This window comes from Manis pentadactyla, chromosome 7 (assembly GCF_030020395.1).
Source record: "Manis pentadactyla isolate mManPen7 chromosome 7, mManPen7.hap1, whole genome shotgun sequence".
Taxonomy (NCBI): Eukaryota; Metazoa; Chordata; class Mammalia; order Pholidota; family Manidae; genus Manis; species Manis pentadactyla.
Window position 1 is genome coordinate 64,240,425 of NC_080025.1, and position 18,041 is coordinate 64,258,465.

General features: G+C 36.8%; 1 protein-coding gene across 6 annotated transcripts in view; it reads left to right on the forward strand.

Annotated features, from left to right (window-relative positions):
* Window positions 1-18,041, forward strand: part of CD36 (CD36 molecule) — an 86,781-nt gene that overhangs the window by 45,248 nt on the left and 23,492 nt on the right. For all 6 annotated transcript variants that reach the window (XM_057504450.1, XM_057504453.1, XM_057504451.1 and 3 more), the window contains one exon: window positions 10,999-11,159. In XM_057504450.1, the coding sequence (XP_057360433.1) occupies window positions 10,999-11,159 (161 nt within the window). The remainder of the gene's footprint in view (window positions 1-10,998; window positions 11,160-18,041) is intronic.

Sequence of the window (18,041 nt, forward strand, 5' to 3'; positions counted from 1 at the left end):
TAATTGGTCTGTTTAGATTTTCTGTTTCTTCCTGGGTCAATCTTGGAAGGTTATATTTTTCTAGGAAGTTGTCCATTTCTCCTAGGTTTCCCAGCTTGTTAGCATATAGGTTTTCATAGAATTCTTTGCATTTCCGTGGGGTCCGTCGTGATTTTTCCTTTCTCGTTTCTGATACTGTTGATTTGTGTTGACTCTCTTTTCTTCTTAATAAGTCTGGCTAGAGGCTTATCTATTTTGTTTATTTTCTCGAAGAACCAGCTCTTGGTTTCATTGATTTTTGCAATTGTTTTATTCTTCTCAATTTTATTTATTTCTTCTCTGATCTTTATTATGTCCCTCCTTCTGCTGACCTTAGGCCTCATCTGTTCTTCTTTTTCCAATTTCGATAATTGTGACATTAGACCATTCATTTGGGATTGCTCTTCCTTTTTTAAATATGCTTGGATTGCTATATACTTTCCTCTTAAGACTGCTTTTGCTGTGTCCCACAGAAGTTGGGGCTTAGTGTTGTTGTTGTCATTTGTTTCCATATATTGCTGGATCTCCATTTTGATTTGGTCATTGATCCATTGATTATTTAGGAGCGTGTTGTTAAGCCTCCATGTGTTCGTGAGCCTCTTTGCTTTCTTTGTACAGTTTATTTCTAGTTTTATGCCTTTGTGGTCTGAAAAGTTGGTTGGTAGGATTTCAATCTTTTGGAATTTTCTGAGGCTCTTTTTGTGGCCTAGTATGTGGTCTATTCTGGAGAATGTTCCATGTGCACTTGAGAAGAATGTATATCCCGCTGCTTTTGGATGTAGAGTTCTATAGATGTCTATTAGGTCCATCTGCTCTACTGTGTTGTTCAGTGCTTCCGTGTCCTTACTTATTTTCTGCCCAGTGGATCTATCCTTTGGGGTGAGTGGTGTGTTGAAGTCTCCTAGAATGAATGCATTGCAGTCTATATCCCCCTTTAGTTCTGTTAGTATTTGTTTCACATATGCTGGTGCTCCTGTGTTGGGTGCATATATATTTAGAATGGTTATATCCTCTTGTTTGACTGAGCCCTTTATCATTATGTAGTGTCCTTCTTTATCTCTTGTTACTTTCTTTGTTTTGAAGTCTATTTTGTCTGATATTAGTACTGCAACCCCTGCTTTCTTCTCACTGTTGTTTGCTTGAAATATGTTTTTCCATCCCTTGACTTTTAGTCTGTACATGTCTTTGGGTTTGAGGTGAGTTTCTTGTAAGCAGCATATAGATGGGTCTTGCTTTTTTATCCATTCTGTTACTCTGTGTCTTTTGATTGGTGCATTCAACCCATTAACATTTAGGGTGACTATTGAAAGATATGTACTTATTGCCATTGCAGGCTTTAAATTCGTGGTTACCAAAGGTTCAAGGTTAGCCTCTTTAGTATCTTACTGCCTAACTTAGCTCGCTTATTGAGCTGTTATATACACTGTCTGGAGATTCTTTTCTTCTCTCCCTTCTTGTTCCTCCTCCTCGATTCTTCATATGTTGGGTGTTTTGTGCTGTGCTCTTTCTAGGAGTGCTCCCATCTAGAGCAGTCCCTGTAAGATGTTCTGTAGAGGTGGTTTGTGGAAAGCAAATTCCCTCAGCTTTTGTTTGTCTGGGAATTGTTTAATCCCACCGTCATATTTGAATGATAGTCGTGCTGGATACAGTATCCTTGGTTCAAGGCCCTTCTGTTTCATTGTATTAAATATATCATGCCATTCTCTTCTGGCCTGTAGGGTTTCTGTTGAGAAATCTGACGTTAGCCTGATGGGTTTCCCTTTATAGGTGACCTTTTTCTCTCTAGCTGCCTTTAACACTCTTTCCTTGTCCTTGATCTTTGCCATTTTAATTATTATGTGTCTTGGTGTTGCCCTTCTTGGATCCTTTCTGTTGGGGGTTCTGTGTATTTCCGTGGTCTGTTTGATTACTTCCTCCCCCAGTGTGGGGAAGTTTTCAGCAATTATTTCTTCTAAGATACTTTCCATCTCTTTGCCTCTCTCTTCTTCTTCTGGGACCCCTATAATACGGATATTGCTCCTTTTAGATTGGTCACACAGTTCTCTTAATATTGTTTCATTCCTGGAGATCCTTTTGTCTCTCTCTATGTCAGCTTCCATGCGTTCCTGTTCTCTGATTTCAATTCCATCAATGGCCTCTTGCATTCTATCCATTCTGCTTATAAACCCTTCCAGAGTTTGTTTCATTTCTGCGATCTCCTTTCTGGCATCTGTGATCTCTTTCCGGACTTCATCCCATTTTTCTTGCGTATTTCTCTGCATCTCTGTCAGCATGTTTATGATTCTTATTTTGAATTCTTTGTCAGGAAGACTGGTTAGGTCTGTCTCCTTCTCTGGTGTTGTCTCTGTGATCTTTGTCTGCCTGTAGCTTTGCCTTTTCATGGTGATAGGAATAGTCTGCAGAACTGGGACGAGTGACGGCTGGAAGGACTTCCCTTCTTGTTGGTTTGTGGCCCTCCTCTCCTGGGAGAACAGCGGCCTCTAGTGGCTTGTGCTGCGCAGCTGCGCGCAGACAGGGTTTCTGCTTCCTGCCCGGCTGCTATGGAGTTAATCTCCGCTGTTGCTGTGGGCGTGGCCTGGCTCGGGCAGCTACTCCAAAATGGTGGAGTCGCGTTGGAGCAGGAGCTGCTGGGAGGCTATTTATCTCTGTAAGGGGCCTCCCTGCTCCCTGCAGCCCAGGGGTTAGGGTGCCCAGAGGTCCCGGATTCCCTACCTCTGGATTAAGTGGCCTGCCCTGCCCCTTTAAGACTTCCAAAAAGCACCCGCCAAAACAAAACAACGACCACAGAAAAAAAAACAAGAAAAAAAAAAAATTTTTTTAATTAAAAAAAAAAAAATTTTTATTTAAAAAAAAAAAGGTGGTCGTTCGTTTTTCTTTATTCTCCGGTGCCAGCCTCAGGCCTCTGCTCACCGGTCTTTCTGCCCTGTTTCCCTAATATTGGGGTCCCTGTCCCTTTAAGACTTCCAAACAGCGCTCGCCAAAACAAAGCAGCAAAAAAGCAAAAAAAAAAAAATGGTCGCGCGCTTTTCTTATGTCCTCTGTCGCCCAGCCTCCAGTGCCTGCTCACTGTTCTTGCTGCCCTGTTTTCCCAGTATCGAGGGCCCTGCACTCTGGCCCGGATGGCTGGGGCTGGGTGTTCGGCAGCCCTGGGCTCCGTCTCCCTCCCGCTCTGCCTGCTCTTCTCCCGCCGGGAGCTGGGGGGGGGGCGCTCGGCTCCCGCGGGGCCGGGGCTTGTATCTTACCCCCTTCGCGAGGCGCTGGGTTCTCTCAGGTGTGGATGTGGTCTGGATATTGTCCTGTGTCCTCTGGTCTTTATTCTAGGAAGGGTTGTCTTTGTTATATTTTCATAGATATATGTTGTTTTGGGAGGAGATTTCCGCTGCTCTACTCACGCCGCCATCTTCCCTTCATCCTCCAGTCTTTTAAATATTATTTTTGACCTCATTCAATGAAGACAGGTGATGATGAGGTAGAGCAGTGTGAGATGACCATTGCTCAACACCCTTCCTGCTCTATAAACTGTGCTTTTCCTCTGGGGCTTCTTTGGAGAAAGAACAGAATCAGTGTCTGTGCTAACACACAGACTATGGCTTATTTTTTGGAAAAGCCTCCAGAATAAAAAATATAATCTCCCACTGCAAAGCATTTTAAATGACATATTTTTTTCAGTCATAATTGATGGTCAATAGCTGAATATTGGTGATCTGTTTTTCTTTTTCTTCATTCAGCAATATTAGTACATAGACCATTAGGTGGCATGTGAGATGCCAGAATCTATTTTAGTTTTTTTTTTTATCTTTAAGTTTATAATAGTTCACCATTAGAAGATAAATTTTGACATGTCAAAATTTTGCTTTTTCTTAGCAACAGAGAGAGTAGAAAAAACTATCTCAACAAGTGTAAGGTTTAACTGGGGAAAGCATATTACGAAATAAATATAGAGACCTGTGAGGCTAGAATCTAGAGTATATAATATGGAAAAAATAAATGCTATTTAGAAAGAGAAACTCCTCAGAGTGTTCAATAACTTCAGGAAGAAGGTGAGACTTGAATTGGATTTTGGATCAAATTTTGACTGTCCAAAAGGGCTGCAATAAAGGTGTCAAAGGACTGATTAATATCACAAAAAACAATTGTGGAACTGCAAACAAATGCTGTGAAGAGTGAAGGAAGGATATAGGGAACGTGCCAAAGATATGGGATTAACAAAAGAGATTAGAAAAACAACATAGGGTAAGATTTAGAGATCATCAGGCAGAAGAATGTTTAGTGGATGATGTGAGAGACAATAGTAGTTGGTGTGTGTTTTCTGAAGTGTAAGATATAACAAAACCTTCATTTAGAGATTGATAGCAAGTGGCTAGCTTTTATTTAGTGCTACTAAGAGCTTCATATATACTAATTCATTTAATCTTCACAAATATCAATGAGAAGGTACCTATTTTATAGTCACAAGACTTTAAATCAACTTGCCAACTCATGTAACCAAGAGGAGAGTGGATGACACACACACAGTCTTGTACACTATGATTCTACAGTATAAAGAGTTCAAGGAAAAATTGTTTGGACATGGACACTTCCAAGGAGAATTTCAGACTCCCTTTCAGAATGATCTCTGCACAATCTGCATATTATATAGCAAAAGGCACTGTGGGCTGGGGTGGTGGAGAACTGGTGGGAGATGGGTGCATTGGCAGTCTGGATATGAGACTTGGGAAAGAGAGGAGTAAAACTACAAACTGTGAGATGTCCAGTTGAGATGCTTACTTTAGGAGAATAAAAGAGGTTTTATAAGTGGTTTGATATGATCAGCAAGCAGTGTGTATTTCAAAGGTCAGAGCTCAGATTCATTTGGTCATTACTATAGAGACTACAGATAAAACTAAACAGTAAATTTTCTTTACAGAGAGTTTGAATATAGAGACAAAAAAGCAAAGAGATTACTACAGGACTTGTGCATAATTCAGAGGCAGGAGGGCAAAAACAGAAAAGGGAAAGCAATGACTTTATGTAAAGAAATAAAAGAGTGTAATTATTTTCGAAGTGAATGGGAGGCCAGAACTCAAAGAAAGAGAAATTAAATGTTCTCAGGCAGATAAAAATTAAGTAATAGTTAGAACATGGTCACTAATGACTTTGAAAGCATGATTTTAGTAGGGCAAGGTAATATGGGGGATAAAATAAAGAAATAGAGTGTTTCCCCTACTTTTTGGTAAAATGAGGCTTACTTGTGCAATTTTTACAAGACAAAAGGGAAGAGTATGGATCTAGACTCTAGAAAAAGGAGGTGGCACAAAAACTGAAATTTGAGGGAAAAATGCCTTCCCAAATCCATTAAATGATAGCTTACATTGTGTGCCTGCTACATAGCCATAGACTAACAGTCATCATCTAAATCCCTTCAATGGTCAGGGTCTGTGATACATTTAAGATAAAGCCTGAATTTGCTCTCAGATTTCCATACAGCCATTTGACCTTGTTAGTTTTAGTCACATAAAGATGTTGGAAAGTTTCTTTGTTTATATACGACTGTTTCTTTTTTCTTTACAAAACTATTTTGAAAATGAGATTGGCATATGTATCTGTTTGGCATATAGTGGGAGTCAAATCTCTGAATTATATGTATAGCAGAGGGCCATGTGTCTTCAGAGCACTTGATTAATTAATGCTCAGAAGCACCTAGGTTAATGCTGTTATTTTACAAGTTATGAAAGTTTTAGTACTGGTCAGTTTTTGTTTACCATTGAAATTCATTGAAGATTACTTTCTTCATTTAATTGACTAATATAAAATTGTGAAAATTTTTATCTGTATATAAACACCATTTAAAAAAAAAAAAGAAAATGCTTAATTGGAAAAGATCAGAAAAATCATCTCATATATATAAGGTATAGAGTTGGAGCGCCATGCCTTCCAGTTCTAAGAGATGGGACCCTGACAACTAGCAATTGGAGTGGTCTAAAATAGTCCAGAAACTTTACTTCTAATATATACTTTTTTACTCTTTATTTTCAAGGGATGTTCTCTAGGGACTTCATGCTTTTTATGGATTATAGCTGAAAACTTTCTACCAGTATTTTTGACCATGATTCCTAATAGATCTGTGTGGAGCCAGCAGTTTTATGCAATCTTGCTAGATAGACTAAAAGTCAATGGCATGAGTTGCCACAAATGTGGAAACTAGCAAAGCACTTTGGCAAAAGGTCAAAGTTCTCCACCATTTACAAAAGATAATTTATCACATTGTTATTATCACTTGATAAATGCTTAGTGAATATTGTTAACAGGTAATTTTAAATGTTTTAATTCCCTACAATGTTAACTATAAAACACCAAGAAGGAAATTAAAGATTTTTTCCTATTGAAAGACTAATTTTCAATTATGCCATCATTTTTTTCTCCCATTCTTGAAAAGAATGATCTTTTAGTAGCATGTAAGAAATGCTTTCAGATAAATTGAAATAGTAATTTATTAAAATAGTACATATTTTGAATCACTAATCCATATTTTAATAATGAAATATATATAATATTTATGATATATGCCTTAATATTTCCAAGTATGATAAAATAATTTATAGAATTTTTTTATGTTTAATGACAATATATTAGAACATGAAACATGAAATAACCCAAAACAAATTTTAAATTAAAAGAGCAGTGTAAAAATTATTTAAATACTACATACATTTGCATTTTAACTGCAATAATAAAATCACTTAAAAATCTTAAAAAATGTTTCAAGAAATAGCAAGTAAGCATATATAATTTTTTTCCTCCAGCCCATTTTAATATAAACATAGTTTACTTTTCATGCCAAATACAAAACCTCCCATTTTATGTTCTCACATAAATTTTGGGGAGCTAATTTCCTGGATTTCAGAAGCATATTACATCCAATCTGTTTCACCAGATTTTTATTCTGAATTCTATTTAATGACCTGATAATCTAAAGTCATTTTTTGACTCAGCACATCTGTCACTACTATTCTAATTCATTCTCTTTCAGCATGTGTACACATATATACACACATAATACATACACACATAATACATACACAAATGAGATTTTTTTTTAACATGGGGTCCTAAACAGAACAAATTGTAGTAGTGAGTGGGGAGGATGAAAACTACATTTTCTTATTTTAAGGACGTTTTGATTTCACTGGTGTGAGAGTAAAGATGATTAAACAGCAGAAAAAGAAGTGTCACAGCACACTACATGAGTTACTGCCATATGACTGGCTTAGATACTAAATAAATACTATGAATAAAACAGTTAAAGTGGTCTGGAGAGTAAATAGAGTTCTCCCTCTAAAGGGTAGAAAGGACTTGTATAATAATAGTAGCTAACATTTGTTTAGTACTTGCTATGTACTAACACTGTCCTAAGTATTAACATTTATTAATATATGTAATTAACTATGAGAATAATTCAACTTATTTTCAAACCATATTCAACTTATTTTGACTTTCCAAAATACTAATTTCATATGGTTCAACCTAATGTTATTATCATTTCTATATTACAGATGAGGAAACTGAGGCACAAAGAAATTAAATGACCAGCCGCAGTGTAAATGGTTAGCAACTGACCAAACTGGGAATCTAACTCACAGCATCTAGTTTCATTCCTATAACTTTCTTTTATGGTTTGAGGGAAGAAGCCACTAATCGTAGTCAGGGTGGGAGTAGGGAAAGGGAATCTAACTCATAGCTTAAAATCTGCTGTACATGATTCTGTCTCTTAGTTCTTTATAGGATCCTTGAATATTTTCTCCATTTGCACTCTGTGTACTACACACATAGGAAGATTTCAAGATCATTTTAATAATTACATTAAATTTGCCAGTCATGGTGATGAGTACTGTTTTCCTCAAACAGTAATAATCAAGTGAGCCTGTGACTACATAGAAGATATTACTGTTCCAAACATTTACTTTCAAATTAATGTAATGAAATAACAGTTTCAAGGTAAATGGCTTTCAACCCAGCTAGAGACCATGCAGTGTGAGAGTTATCAGTTGGAATCCAATCATTACTGAGACTGGATACTCTGTATGAAGTCAGAGCCAGATACTAATGTACACATCAGTGAAGTGAGAGGATCTTAAATCATATTACTTTTCTGTGCACATAAATTTCAGTTTTATACTTCAAATTTGAGCTAGATAGACCAAATCCAACTTAAAGCAACAATATGGATGGACCTAGATGGCATTATGCTCAGTGAAATAAGACAGAGAAAGACAAATATCATATGATTTCACTTACATGTGGATCCTAAAAAACAAATGAACAAACGAAACAAAAATAGACTCACAAACACAGAGAACAGACTGGTGTTTACCATAGGGGAGGGGGGGTGAGGAGGCGGGTGAAATAGGTGAAGGGCGGGAAAATCAGTGAGAATATATGATGTCTTACTCTGGGTGATGGTTATGTGATTGTTTACACATGTCAAAATACATTGAGCTGTACAGTAAGTGTGCATTTTATTGTATGTACTTGAATTAAAAAAAGATGTAGATTGTGCAAAAAAAATGAAAGTTTTAAATTCAAAAAGGACACGAAATCTTTTGCTCCTTCTAAAATTAGAGGAACTTGTGACATATTAGAGGATCTTGGTACTCGAAGAGTAGCTATACAATTTTCTAGTACATATAATAGTGTTAGAATCAGAAGAAATGCACTCCTATTTTGACTGTTTCAATATTTTCTTCTTTGTCTCTGAAAAGATCATGGTGGTACAGCAACTAGATAAGACTGGAGTGTAAAGACCTAATTTCTCCATTATCTGCTACTAAATTGTCAAATAACATTGAATCAGACACCTCTTTTCTCTAGGACCTATTTCTACCTCTGAAAAAAATAGGTGGTGTTGATGACCTAATTCTGTGGATTTCAAGTCTTTGTATATAAACTTTCCCATTTTTAAAAATACCTCCAGATCAATAAATAAGGCAAAGTGATTCATGGCCTTTAGAAGTAAGCCATGATACACTTAACAATGTCTTTTGATATCAGAGGCACAAGTATTAGGGTTAAGGAGGTTTTCAGTGCTGCCAATTATAGTCTATCACAGTCCTTTTTCAATTTGATAACATTTATTGAGTTCCTTCCATTAAGATTGGATAAAATATGTGCCTTATACATGATAATTGACATTGCGTTAGTTCTTAAGATTCTTAATAGTGCAAGAGTAATAATTTGCATATTTATGTGTGTTTTCCCTCATAAAGCCTCTTGAAATGGGTAAATTAATACCTTTCAGCTTCTGTGTAGATTTCATCTTCAATACCCTCATCCAACACCTTTACATTTAGAAGAATAACCACAATACCTTCATCTATAGGTAATTTTGTGTTAAGATTTGGCTTGTTAATATGGAAATTAAGACTTTGGGAACAAATAAGTTTTTCAAGGAAAACTGGTTGTCAAAATAATAGGTTCTAACCTCACTTCAGCAGCTCCAGTGTTCCCAGTGTAAATGCATTGCAACAGCATAGGGTTTTGTAATAGCATTTTAGTGTGGTGTCCTGTTCTTCTCTAAGGAATTTCCTTATTTTGTACATTAAGCAATAAATAGAGTATTCTGCAGATATGAAATTTAATTTGACTTCTACCAACTAAGTGCAGAGGTGACAGAAGAAAAATAAAGACAATAACGGCATGGTGTAAAAGAGGACCAGTCTAAGGGTTGGAGACTAGAATTCTCATCATGATCCTACCACTGCCTGGGGTCCCTTGGGCCAGCTACGTGATTTCTCAGAGCCACAGCCTGTGCTACTAGAAAATGTCATAATATTCAGTGTCCTTTCCTGATCCATCATTCCATGAATTGACACTTCCGGGTGAAGGAAACAAATAGGTCAGATTGTTCCTGCATTCATGGGTCTCTTAGGCTCATTTTCTGTGAAACACTTTCCTTCCTCTTCCTCTAGCACAAAATTGGAACTTTCCATTCTGGGCATTCTTCCCAACGTTCTTAATTGGAAATACCACCTGCTACAAAATCACCTTTGTTTGCTCTAGTTACTTGAGCTTCCTAGACTTTCAGCTCAGATAGTGAAAACCACAGAAGGAAGCAAGAGCATCTATGATCACTCCCTTACTTTACAGATAATAAATTGACCCTGAGGTGTTCCAGGACTTTCCGTTCAGTCCCACAGCTCATAAAACGAGGGAACAGATTTCTAACACAGGGTTTTTTTAATTCTCTCATTTGTATTTTTTCCACTCATTCATCTTCACTACAAGGGCCATCAGTGACTTTTAATGGATTCCAAAAAACAAGAGTAGGACAACTTCCTTATCTCATCCTCTTATTTAAATAGTAACCCCAGTAATAATGAATTAGACTGGTGGTAAATTTTGGAAACATGTACCACTGGATTACCGCAAATATCTAGGGAAGCCACATTGAGCAGAATTTTGAAAAGGAGAAGTCAATTTCTGTTTTTCATCCAGAAGCTTGTTTTTCTTAATTTAATAAACATTCAGTGGTGATCTCTTTAAATGTCCAACTTTTAGAAAAAACTAAAAGCTTCGAATGCCACTACATTTTTCTCTCAGTTTTTCTCTTTTACCTAATGAATCCAGCTCACTGAGGGCAGAAGTCAATGTTCAACCTGTTAGGAACTTTTTGGAACAGCTTTAATAAAATTTGCTTAATAAATTGTGCTACCAACTATTGAAATATTGCAATAGTGTTTCTCTAAAGCTTGCCAATGGCTTGCCTTAAAATAAACAGACATGTCTGCAGTATTTCATCGATTCTCTCTGCAAAAGGTTAACTAGAAGAGGTTGCTATAATACTTTATTGAAAATATTTCTGTTGCAAGTATTTGGCAAGGTTGCAAAGGTTCTCATGAACAAGATACTTGAACTTGGTCCTTTTGCTGGCTAACTAAGCTTATAAACTCCCAGAAGTGCCCATATTTACTACAAAAAAATAACACCCACTTTTCTTTTTCATAGGAAGTTGTCCTTGAAGAAGGTACCATTGCTTTTCAAAACTGGGTTAAAACAGGCTCAGACGTTTACAGACAGTTTTGGATCTTTGATGTGCAAAATCCACAGGAAGTGATGGTAAACAGCAGCAACATTAGGGTTAAGCAACGAGGTCCTTACACATACAGGTATGTGAATCCCCCAAAATAAGTGGCACTCTTTCCTTTACCATGTTTTTCTGAAAAGATTTCCACTTGACAGTGCCATTGTACTAAAATGTATTTACATTTTTCTTGCCAATAATATACACTGAAATATTTTGTTCCTTTCTATATAGAATCCTCATCTAAGGATTTAGCAATTATAAGAAATAAAGATTTTATTATGAATTTACCAGCCTCAAATAACTGCCCTACATTTAAGAAGTTACAGGTGTCATAACACTTGTAGCATATATTCTCAAAAAAACTGAAATATGCATGCTGAATGGAAAAAACAATTACCAGAATTTTAAAAACCAGAGTATTTTAAATCCTAAAAATTGAATGTACACATTAGACCAGTGGTTCTCAAAGTGTGGTTTCTGGACCAAAAGCATCAGAATCATCTGAGAACTTGGTAGAAATGCAGTTCTCAGCCCTCACTCCCTACCAAATGAATCGGAGACTCTTGGGTTGGAGCCCAGAAATGGATTTTATAAATGGATGATTCTGATACAGACTAAATTTTGATAACCATGGCATTATATTGATTTTACATAACTACAGTACCTGCTAAAGGATTTCTATTCAAATTAATTTTTAGGTCATATGGGTTTTTATATTTATTTAGTAGTTTCATACTCATATTTTTTCCAGTACTGAGACTGAATATTCTATACCTTTATCTTATACACCCTAATAGTTTAACAACCTCTTGAATAGAATCTCAGACTGCTAGAACATGAGGGAAATGATTAGCTAGAACTTTGCACTTTATAAATTAAAAACACTGAGAGCAACAGATGTGATGCAATTTGTCCATGTTCACACAGATCTGGTAACTGCTAAATTTTCATATACATTTTCTCCTGTTTAAATTATAGACAGTGTCTTGTCCAACTATCAGTGTAAGAAAAGGGAAGATTGAGGTACTGAAAACACTAATTTTAACCACAGATTAGAAATATATTTGTGATACTCATATGGGAACACAGCTAAGTCCTGCATCATTTGTTATACAAGTGTGTGATTTTTCCTCAAGGATAATTATAACTAGTTATATGTCATAGTCAATTCTTATCACAAAATTTCATGTTTATAATGATTTCTTGTAATTCTTAGTTATCTGTTTTAGTCTGTGATTATAGAATTGATTTCCTCTCCATGCATTAGTGTTTCTAAACTGACAGTTTACACTCAAAATACAATGAATTAACCGTAGTTATAAGGAGAGTGTCTGCTGCCGTAGCACATGATCTACAAACTGCAGAGGGCCTTGGGTGTCTGTTCTTTTCTAGAAGTTATCCTCAAGCCTCCTGTCTCTCTACATGTCTGTGACTATTCACAACTGACAAAGAAGACTTGGTTTTCATTGATATTCCCCAAAAAAACAGTTATGTCATTAAAAGTCTATGAATATTTTGTTCGAAAAAAAGAAAGCTGTAGCCATGATGTGTGAAAATCTAGAATTGACATGTGGCCTAGTGAGAATCTAAGCATAATTGTTTAAAAAATCATAACTTGAATGAACTGAATACATATGAGAAAAGAGAATAATTGGTAGCACTTGGGAACTCATGTTTTCTGTTTTTTTCTTTGCTTGTTTAGTGGGGTTGTATTTTTTTACTTTGGAGGATATTGGAATATGGGGAAACATAAACATAGTACTGAATCTAGTTCTTATCCTGCTCTGATAAGTGACAGCTAATATAAATGTATTCTTAAAGGCTTTAATCTATCTCTCTAAGGGATAAAAAGGGGCAAGTTAGATATACTTAATTTACTTGGAGAGGCAGTGAGGGGAGGGTTGGAGAAGGGAAGTTGCATTTACAGCTAAAGTTTATAGACAATAAACTCCTATTTATATAATAATGTTAAAGGAATTGTAATCAACTGGGAGTTATCTTGTCTCATGATGTCACTAAACTGGAGTCATTATAGCTGCTAAGATGCTTTAACTAATGGGAAAACTAATTACTTTCAGAAAAAGCTCATAGTTCATAGTTTGAAAGTCTCCCTTGTTTTGAGGTGAAACTGCCTCCCGATAGATTAGATCCTAAATTCAGTTGAAATTGGAAGTGTAGAAGAATGTCCTTCCTCCAGAAGAATCACAGGCTATTTGATGGCAGCTAAAGTGAGTTCACTGAAACTTTGATCAACAAGGTATGACATGGGTCAATGCATGAAGTTGCCCGGATTGAAATCTTGATTATATATATATATATATATATATATATATATAGTACACTTGGTAATTCCTTTAGAATATTCTTAAAATCAAAGTAAATCCTCTTTATTTTAAGTTACTTAAGTAGCTGTGGCAGGAGTATTAAGAAAGCAAGCAACCTTGGGCAAAATCTAAGGCACTTTCCTCACTTTAACCTAATTAACCTGCACATTCCAAGACCTGTACACATTCGATTTTTTTTTTTTTTTAGGATTTTTTTTTTTTTTATTGAAGGGTAGTTGACACACAGTATTACATTACATTAGTTTCAGGTGTACAACACAGTGATTCAACATTTATATACATGATAATTCTAGGTACCAGCTATCACCATACCAAGTTGTTATAATATTTTGACTATATTCTTTATGCTATACATTACATCCCAGTTACTTATTTATTTTACAATTGGAAGTGTGTTTATATATATATATATATATATATTGTGTGTGTGAGGGCATCTCTCATATTTATTGATCAAATAGTTGTTAACAACAATAAATTTCTGTATAGGGGGGTCAATACTCAATGCACAATCATTAATCCACCCCAAGCCTAATTTTCGTCAGTCTCCAATCTTCTGATGCATAACGAACAAATTCTTACATGGAGTACAAATTCTTACATAGTGAATAAGTTACATGGTGAACAGTGCAAGGGCAGTCATCACAGAAGCTTTCGGTTTTGTTCATGCATTATGAACTATAAACAGTCAATTCAAATATGAATACTCATTTGATTTTTAAACTTGATTTATATGTGGATACCACATTTCTCTCTTTATTATTATTATTTTTAATAAAATGCTGAAGTGGTAGGTAGATACAAGATAAAGGTAGAAAACAGAGTTTAGTGTTGTAAGAGAGCAAATGTAGATGATCAGGTGTGTGCCTGTAGACTATGTGTTAATCCAAGCTAGACGAGGGCAATAAACATCCATGTATGCAGAAGATTTCTCTCAGAACATGAGGGGGGAGGTTCTAAGCCTCACCTCTGCTGCTCCCCATTTTCTCACCAGATGGCCCCCCTGCGACTGTGCCTGTCTTAGGTTGTTCCTCCCTTGAGGAATCTTACCCGTCTCTGGCTAACCAGTCATCTTCCGGGGCCATACAGGGAAATGTTAAGTTGGTAAGTGAGAGAGAAGCCTTATTGTTTGAAAAGGTTAGCCTTTTACTTCTTTGGATATTTATGCCCTGTGGCTTCTATGCCCAGCATTTGTCTTGAGGTGTCTTTACCACTTGGAAGATTTATGATACTCGGTAAATTCGACATGTGGCACGAGTTCTATTTAAAGGTTGTGATTAGGTAGGAAGAAGAAAAGCTATAGAAGTAGCAGGCAGAAGAAAACCTGGGAAGATTGATTATTTCTTTGACATATCTTCTTGTAGAGTAACTTCAGCATGGATAGGTTTTAAACTACTAATTAAATTGTGCACACACATTAACATAATAGGAATATAGTTATATAACCAAAGCATACCTGTAATTACCAGCCATCTCCAGTGAAACCAAGAAAACCAGTTAGGCACCTTAGACATTTGTGAAAACTTATCTATGATATGGTGGATATTGTCCAACTGAACTTGAACAGTCTGAGAGAATTCAGACAAATTAAAACAACCCATTCCTGGGGACTGTTCACATCCCATATGTTCTTTTAACAGTAAATAGTCTGTGGTTGTAAGATTTTGGAGTGCTACAATTTGCACTTCTCTTAATTCTTGGTTGAGTTCCAACAGTATAGATCCAGTCCAATTTGTTGTTTTACTGCATGCACAGGCCAGCTTAGATATCTCCTTCTTCATTCCCATGGCAAGTCCAGGAACTGGTGGGATGAGTGCATCTACAGCTGTAGCAGTGCGTGGATCTTTGTTAGGGTTTTTTTTTTTTTTTTTTTTGCTGATCATCTTCTGTCATGAGTCTTCCAGAGAGTGCTGATGTTGGAAGTTCTTTTTCATATTGTACCTTAGTTCATTTTTGGGGTAGCCAAATTAGGCTTTGATCCTCTGTATAAACACAAACAGACCCTTTGCCTACACTTTTATATGCCCTTTATATCATTGTGTAGAACTCATTGGAGGTCACCACACAGGAACTGCTTTTTTTTTTTTTTTGTCATTAATCTACACTTACATGACGAATACTTTGTTTACTAGGCTCTCCCCTATACCAGGTCCCCCCTATATACTCCTTTACAGTCACTGTCCATCAGCGTATTAAACTGTTGTAGAATCACTACTTGTCTTCTCTGTGTTGTACAGCCCTCCCCTTTCTCCCACCCCGCTATGGATGCTAATCTTAATACCCCTCTTTTTCTCCCCCCACTTATCCCTCCCTACCCATCCATCCTCCCCAGTCCCTTTCCCTTTGGTACCTGTTAGTCCATTCTTGAGTTCTGTGATTCTGTTGCTGTTTTGTTCCTTCAGTTTTTCCTTTGTTCTTGTATTCCACAGATGAGTGAAATCATTTGGTATTTCTCTTTCTCTGCTTGGCTTGTTTCACTGAGCATAATACCCTCCAGCTCCATCCATGTTGCTGCAAATGGTTGGATTTGCCCTTTTCTTATGGCTGAATAATATTCCATTGTGTATATGTACCACATCTTCTTTATCCATTCATCTACTGATGGACACGTAGGTTGCTTCCAATTCTTGGCTATTGTAAATAGTGCTGCGATAAACATAGGGGTACATTGGTCTTTCTCATACTTGATTGCTGCATTCTTAGGGTAAATTCCTAGGAGTGCAATTCCTGGGTCAAATGGTATGTCTGTTTTGAGCATTTTGATGTACCTCCATACTGCTTTCCACAATGGTTGAACTAACTTACATTCCCACCAGCAGTGTAGGAGGGTTCCCCTTTCTCCACAGCCTCACCAACATTTGTTGTTGTTTGTCTTTTGGATGGCAGCCATCCTTACTGGTGTGAGGTGATACCTCATTGTAGTTTTAATTTGCATTTCTCTGATAATTAGCGATGTGGAGCATCTTTTCATGTGTCTGTTGGCCATCTGTATTTCTTTTTTGGAGAACCGTCTGTTCAGTTCCTTTGCCCATTTTTTAATTGGGTTATTTGTTTTTTGTTTGTTGAGGCGTGTGAGCTCTTTATATATTCTGGACGTCAAGCCTTTATTGGATGTGTCATTTTCAAATATATTCTCCCATACTGTAGGGTTCCTTTTTGTTCTATTGATGGTGTCTTTTGCTGTACAGAAGCTTTTCAGTTTAATATAGTCCCACTTGTTCATTTTTGCTGTTGTTTTCCTTGCCCGGGGAGATATGTTCAAGAAGAGGTCACTCATGTTTATGTCTAAGAGGTTTTTGCCTATGTTTTCTTCCAAGAGTTTAATGGTTTCATGACTTACATTCAGGTCTTTGATCCATTTTGAGTTTACTTTTGTATATGGGGTTAGACAATGGTCCAGTTTCATTCTCCTACATGTAGCTGTCCAGTTTTGCCAGCACCATCTGTTGAAGAGACTGTCATTTTGCCATTGTATGTCCATGGCTCCTTTATCAAATATTAATTGACCATATATGTCTGGGTTAATGTCTGGATTGTCTAGTCTGTTCCATTGGTCTGTGGCCCTGTTCTTGTGCCAGTACCAAATTGTCTTGATTACTATGGCTTTATAATAGAGCTTGAAGTTGGGGAGTGAGATCCCCCCTACTTTATTCTTCTTTCTCAGGATTGCTTTGGCTATTCGGGGTCTTTGGTGGTTCCATATGAATTTTTGAATTATTTGTTCCAGTTCATTGAAGAATGTTGCTGGTAGTTTCATAGGGATTGCATCAAATCTGTATATTGCTTTGGGCAGGATGGCCATTTTGATGATATTAATTCTTCCTAGCCATGAGCATGGGATGCATTTCCATCTGTTAGTGTCCCCTTTAATTTCTTTTAAGAGTGACTTGTAGTGTTCAGAATATAAGTCTTTCACTTCTTTGGTTAGGTTTATTCCTAGGTATTTTATTTTTTTTGATGCAATTGTGAATGGAGTTGTTTTCCTGATTTCTCTTTCTGTTGGTTCATTGTTAGTGTATGGGAAAGCCACAGATTTCTGTGTGTTGATTTTGTATCCTGCAACTTTGCTGTATTCCGATATCAGTTCTAGTAGTTCTGGGGTGGAGTCTTTAGGGTTTTTTATGTACAGTATCATGTCATCTGCAAATAGTGACAGTTTAACTTCTTCTTTGCCAATCTGGATTCCTTGTATTTTTTTGTTTTGTCTGCACATTCGATTTTTAAACAAAACGTTGAGTGATTAGGAAATCACTCTTTGGGGAGCACATTCTGAACAGAGGCCTCAGCAGTCAGAAGACAGCCCCACCCACAATGAATCCCAGCAGAAGTGCTTCACATCACACAGGAAGACAGAGGTGAGCTGTGGGGATCAGCCACTGCTGGCAGGCAGGCAGAAAGGTGACCCCACCAACAGCCCACCAACAGTAATTGCAGCTCAGCTGCAAAACAGAACCATACGCTGGTGAGCAGAGTCTTGAGCTTCTGGGCACCACAGGATGGCCACCTCATAAAGGCATTACTTTCAAGACCAGGAGGCATAAGCATAGCTAATCATCTAATATAAAGGAAGAAACAAACCCAGACAAAATGAGAAGGTAGAGGAATATGTTCCAAACAAA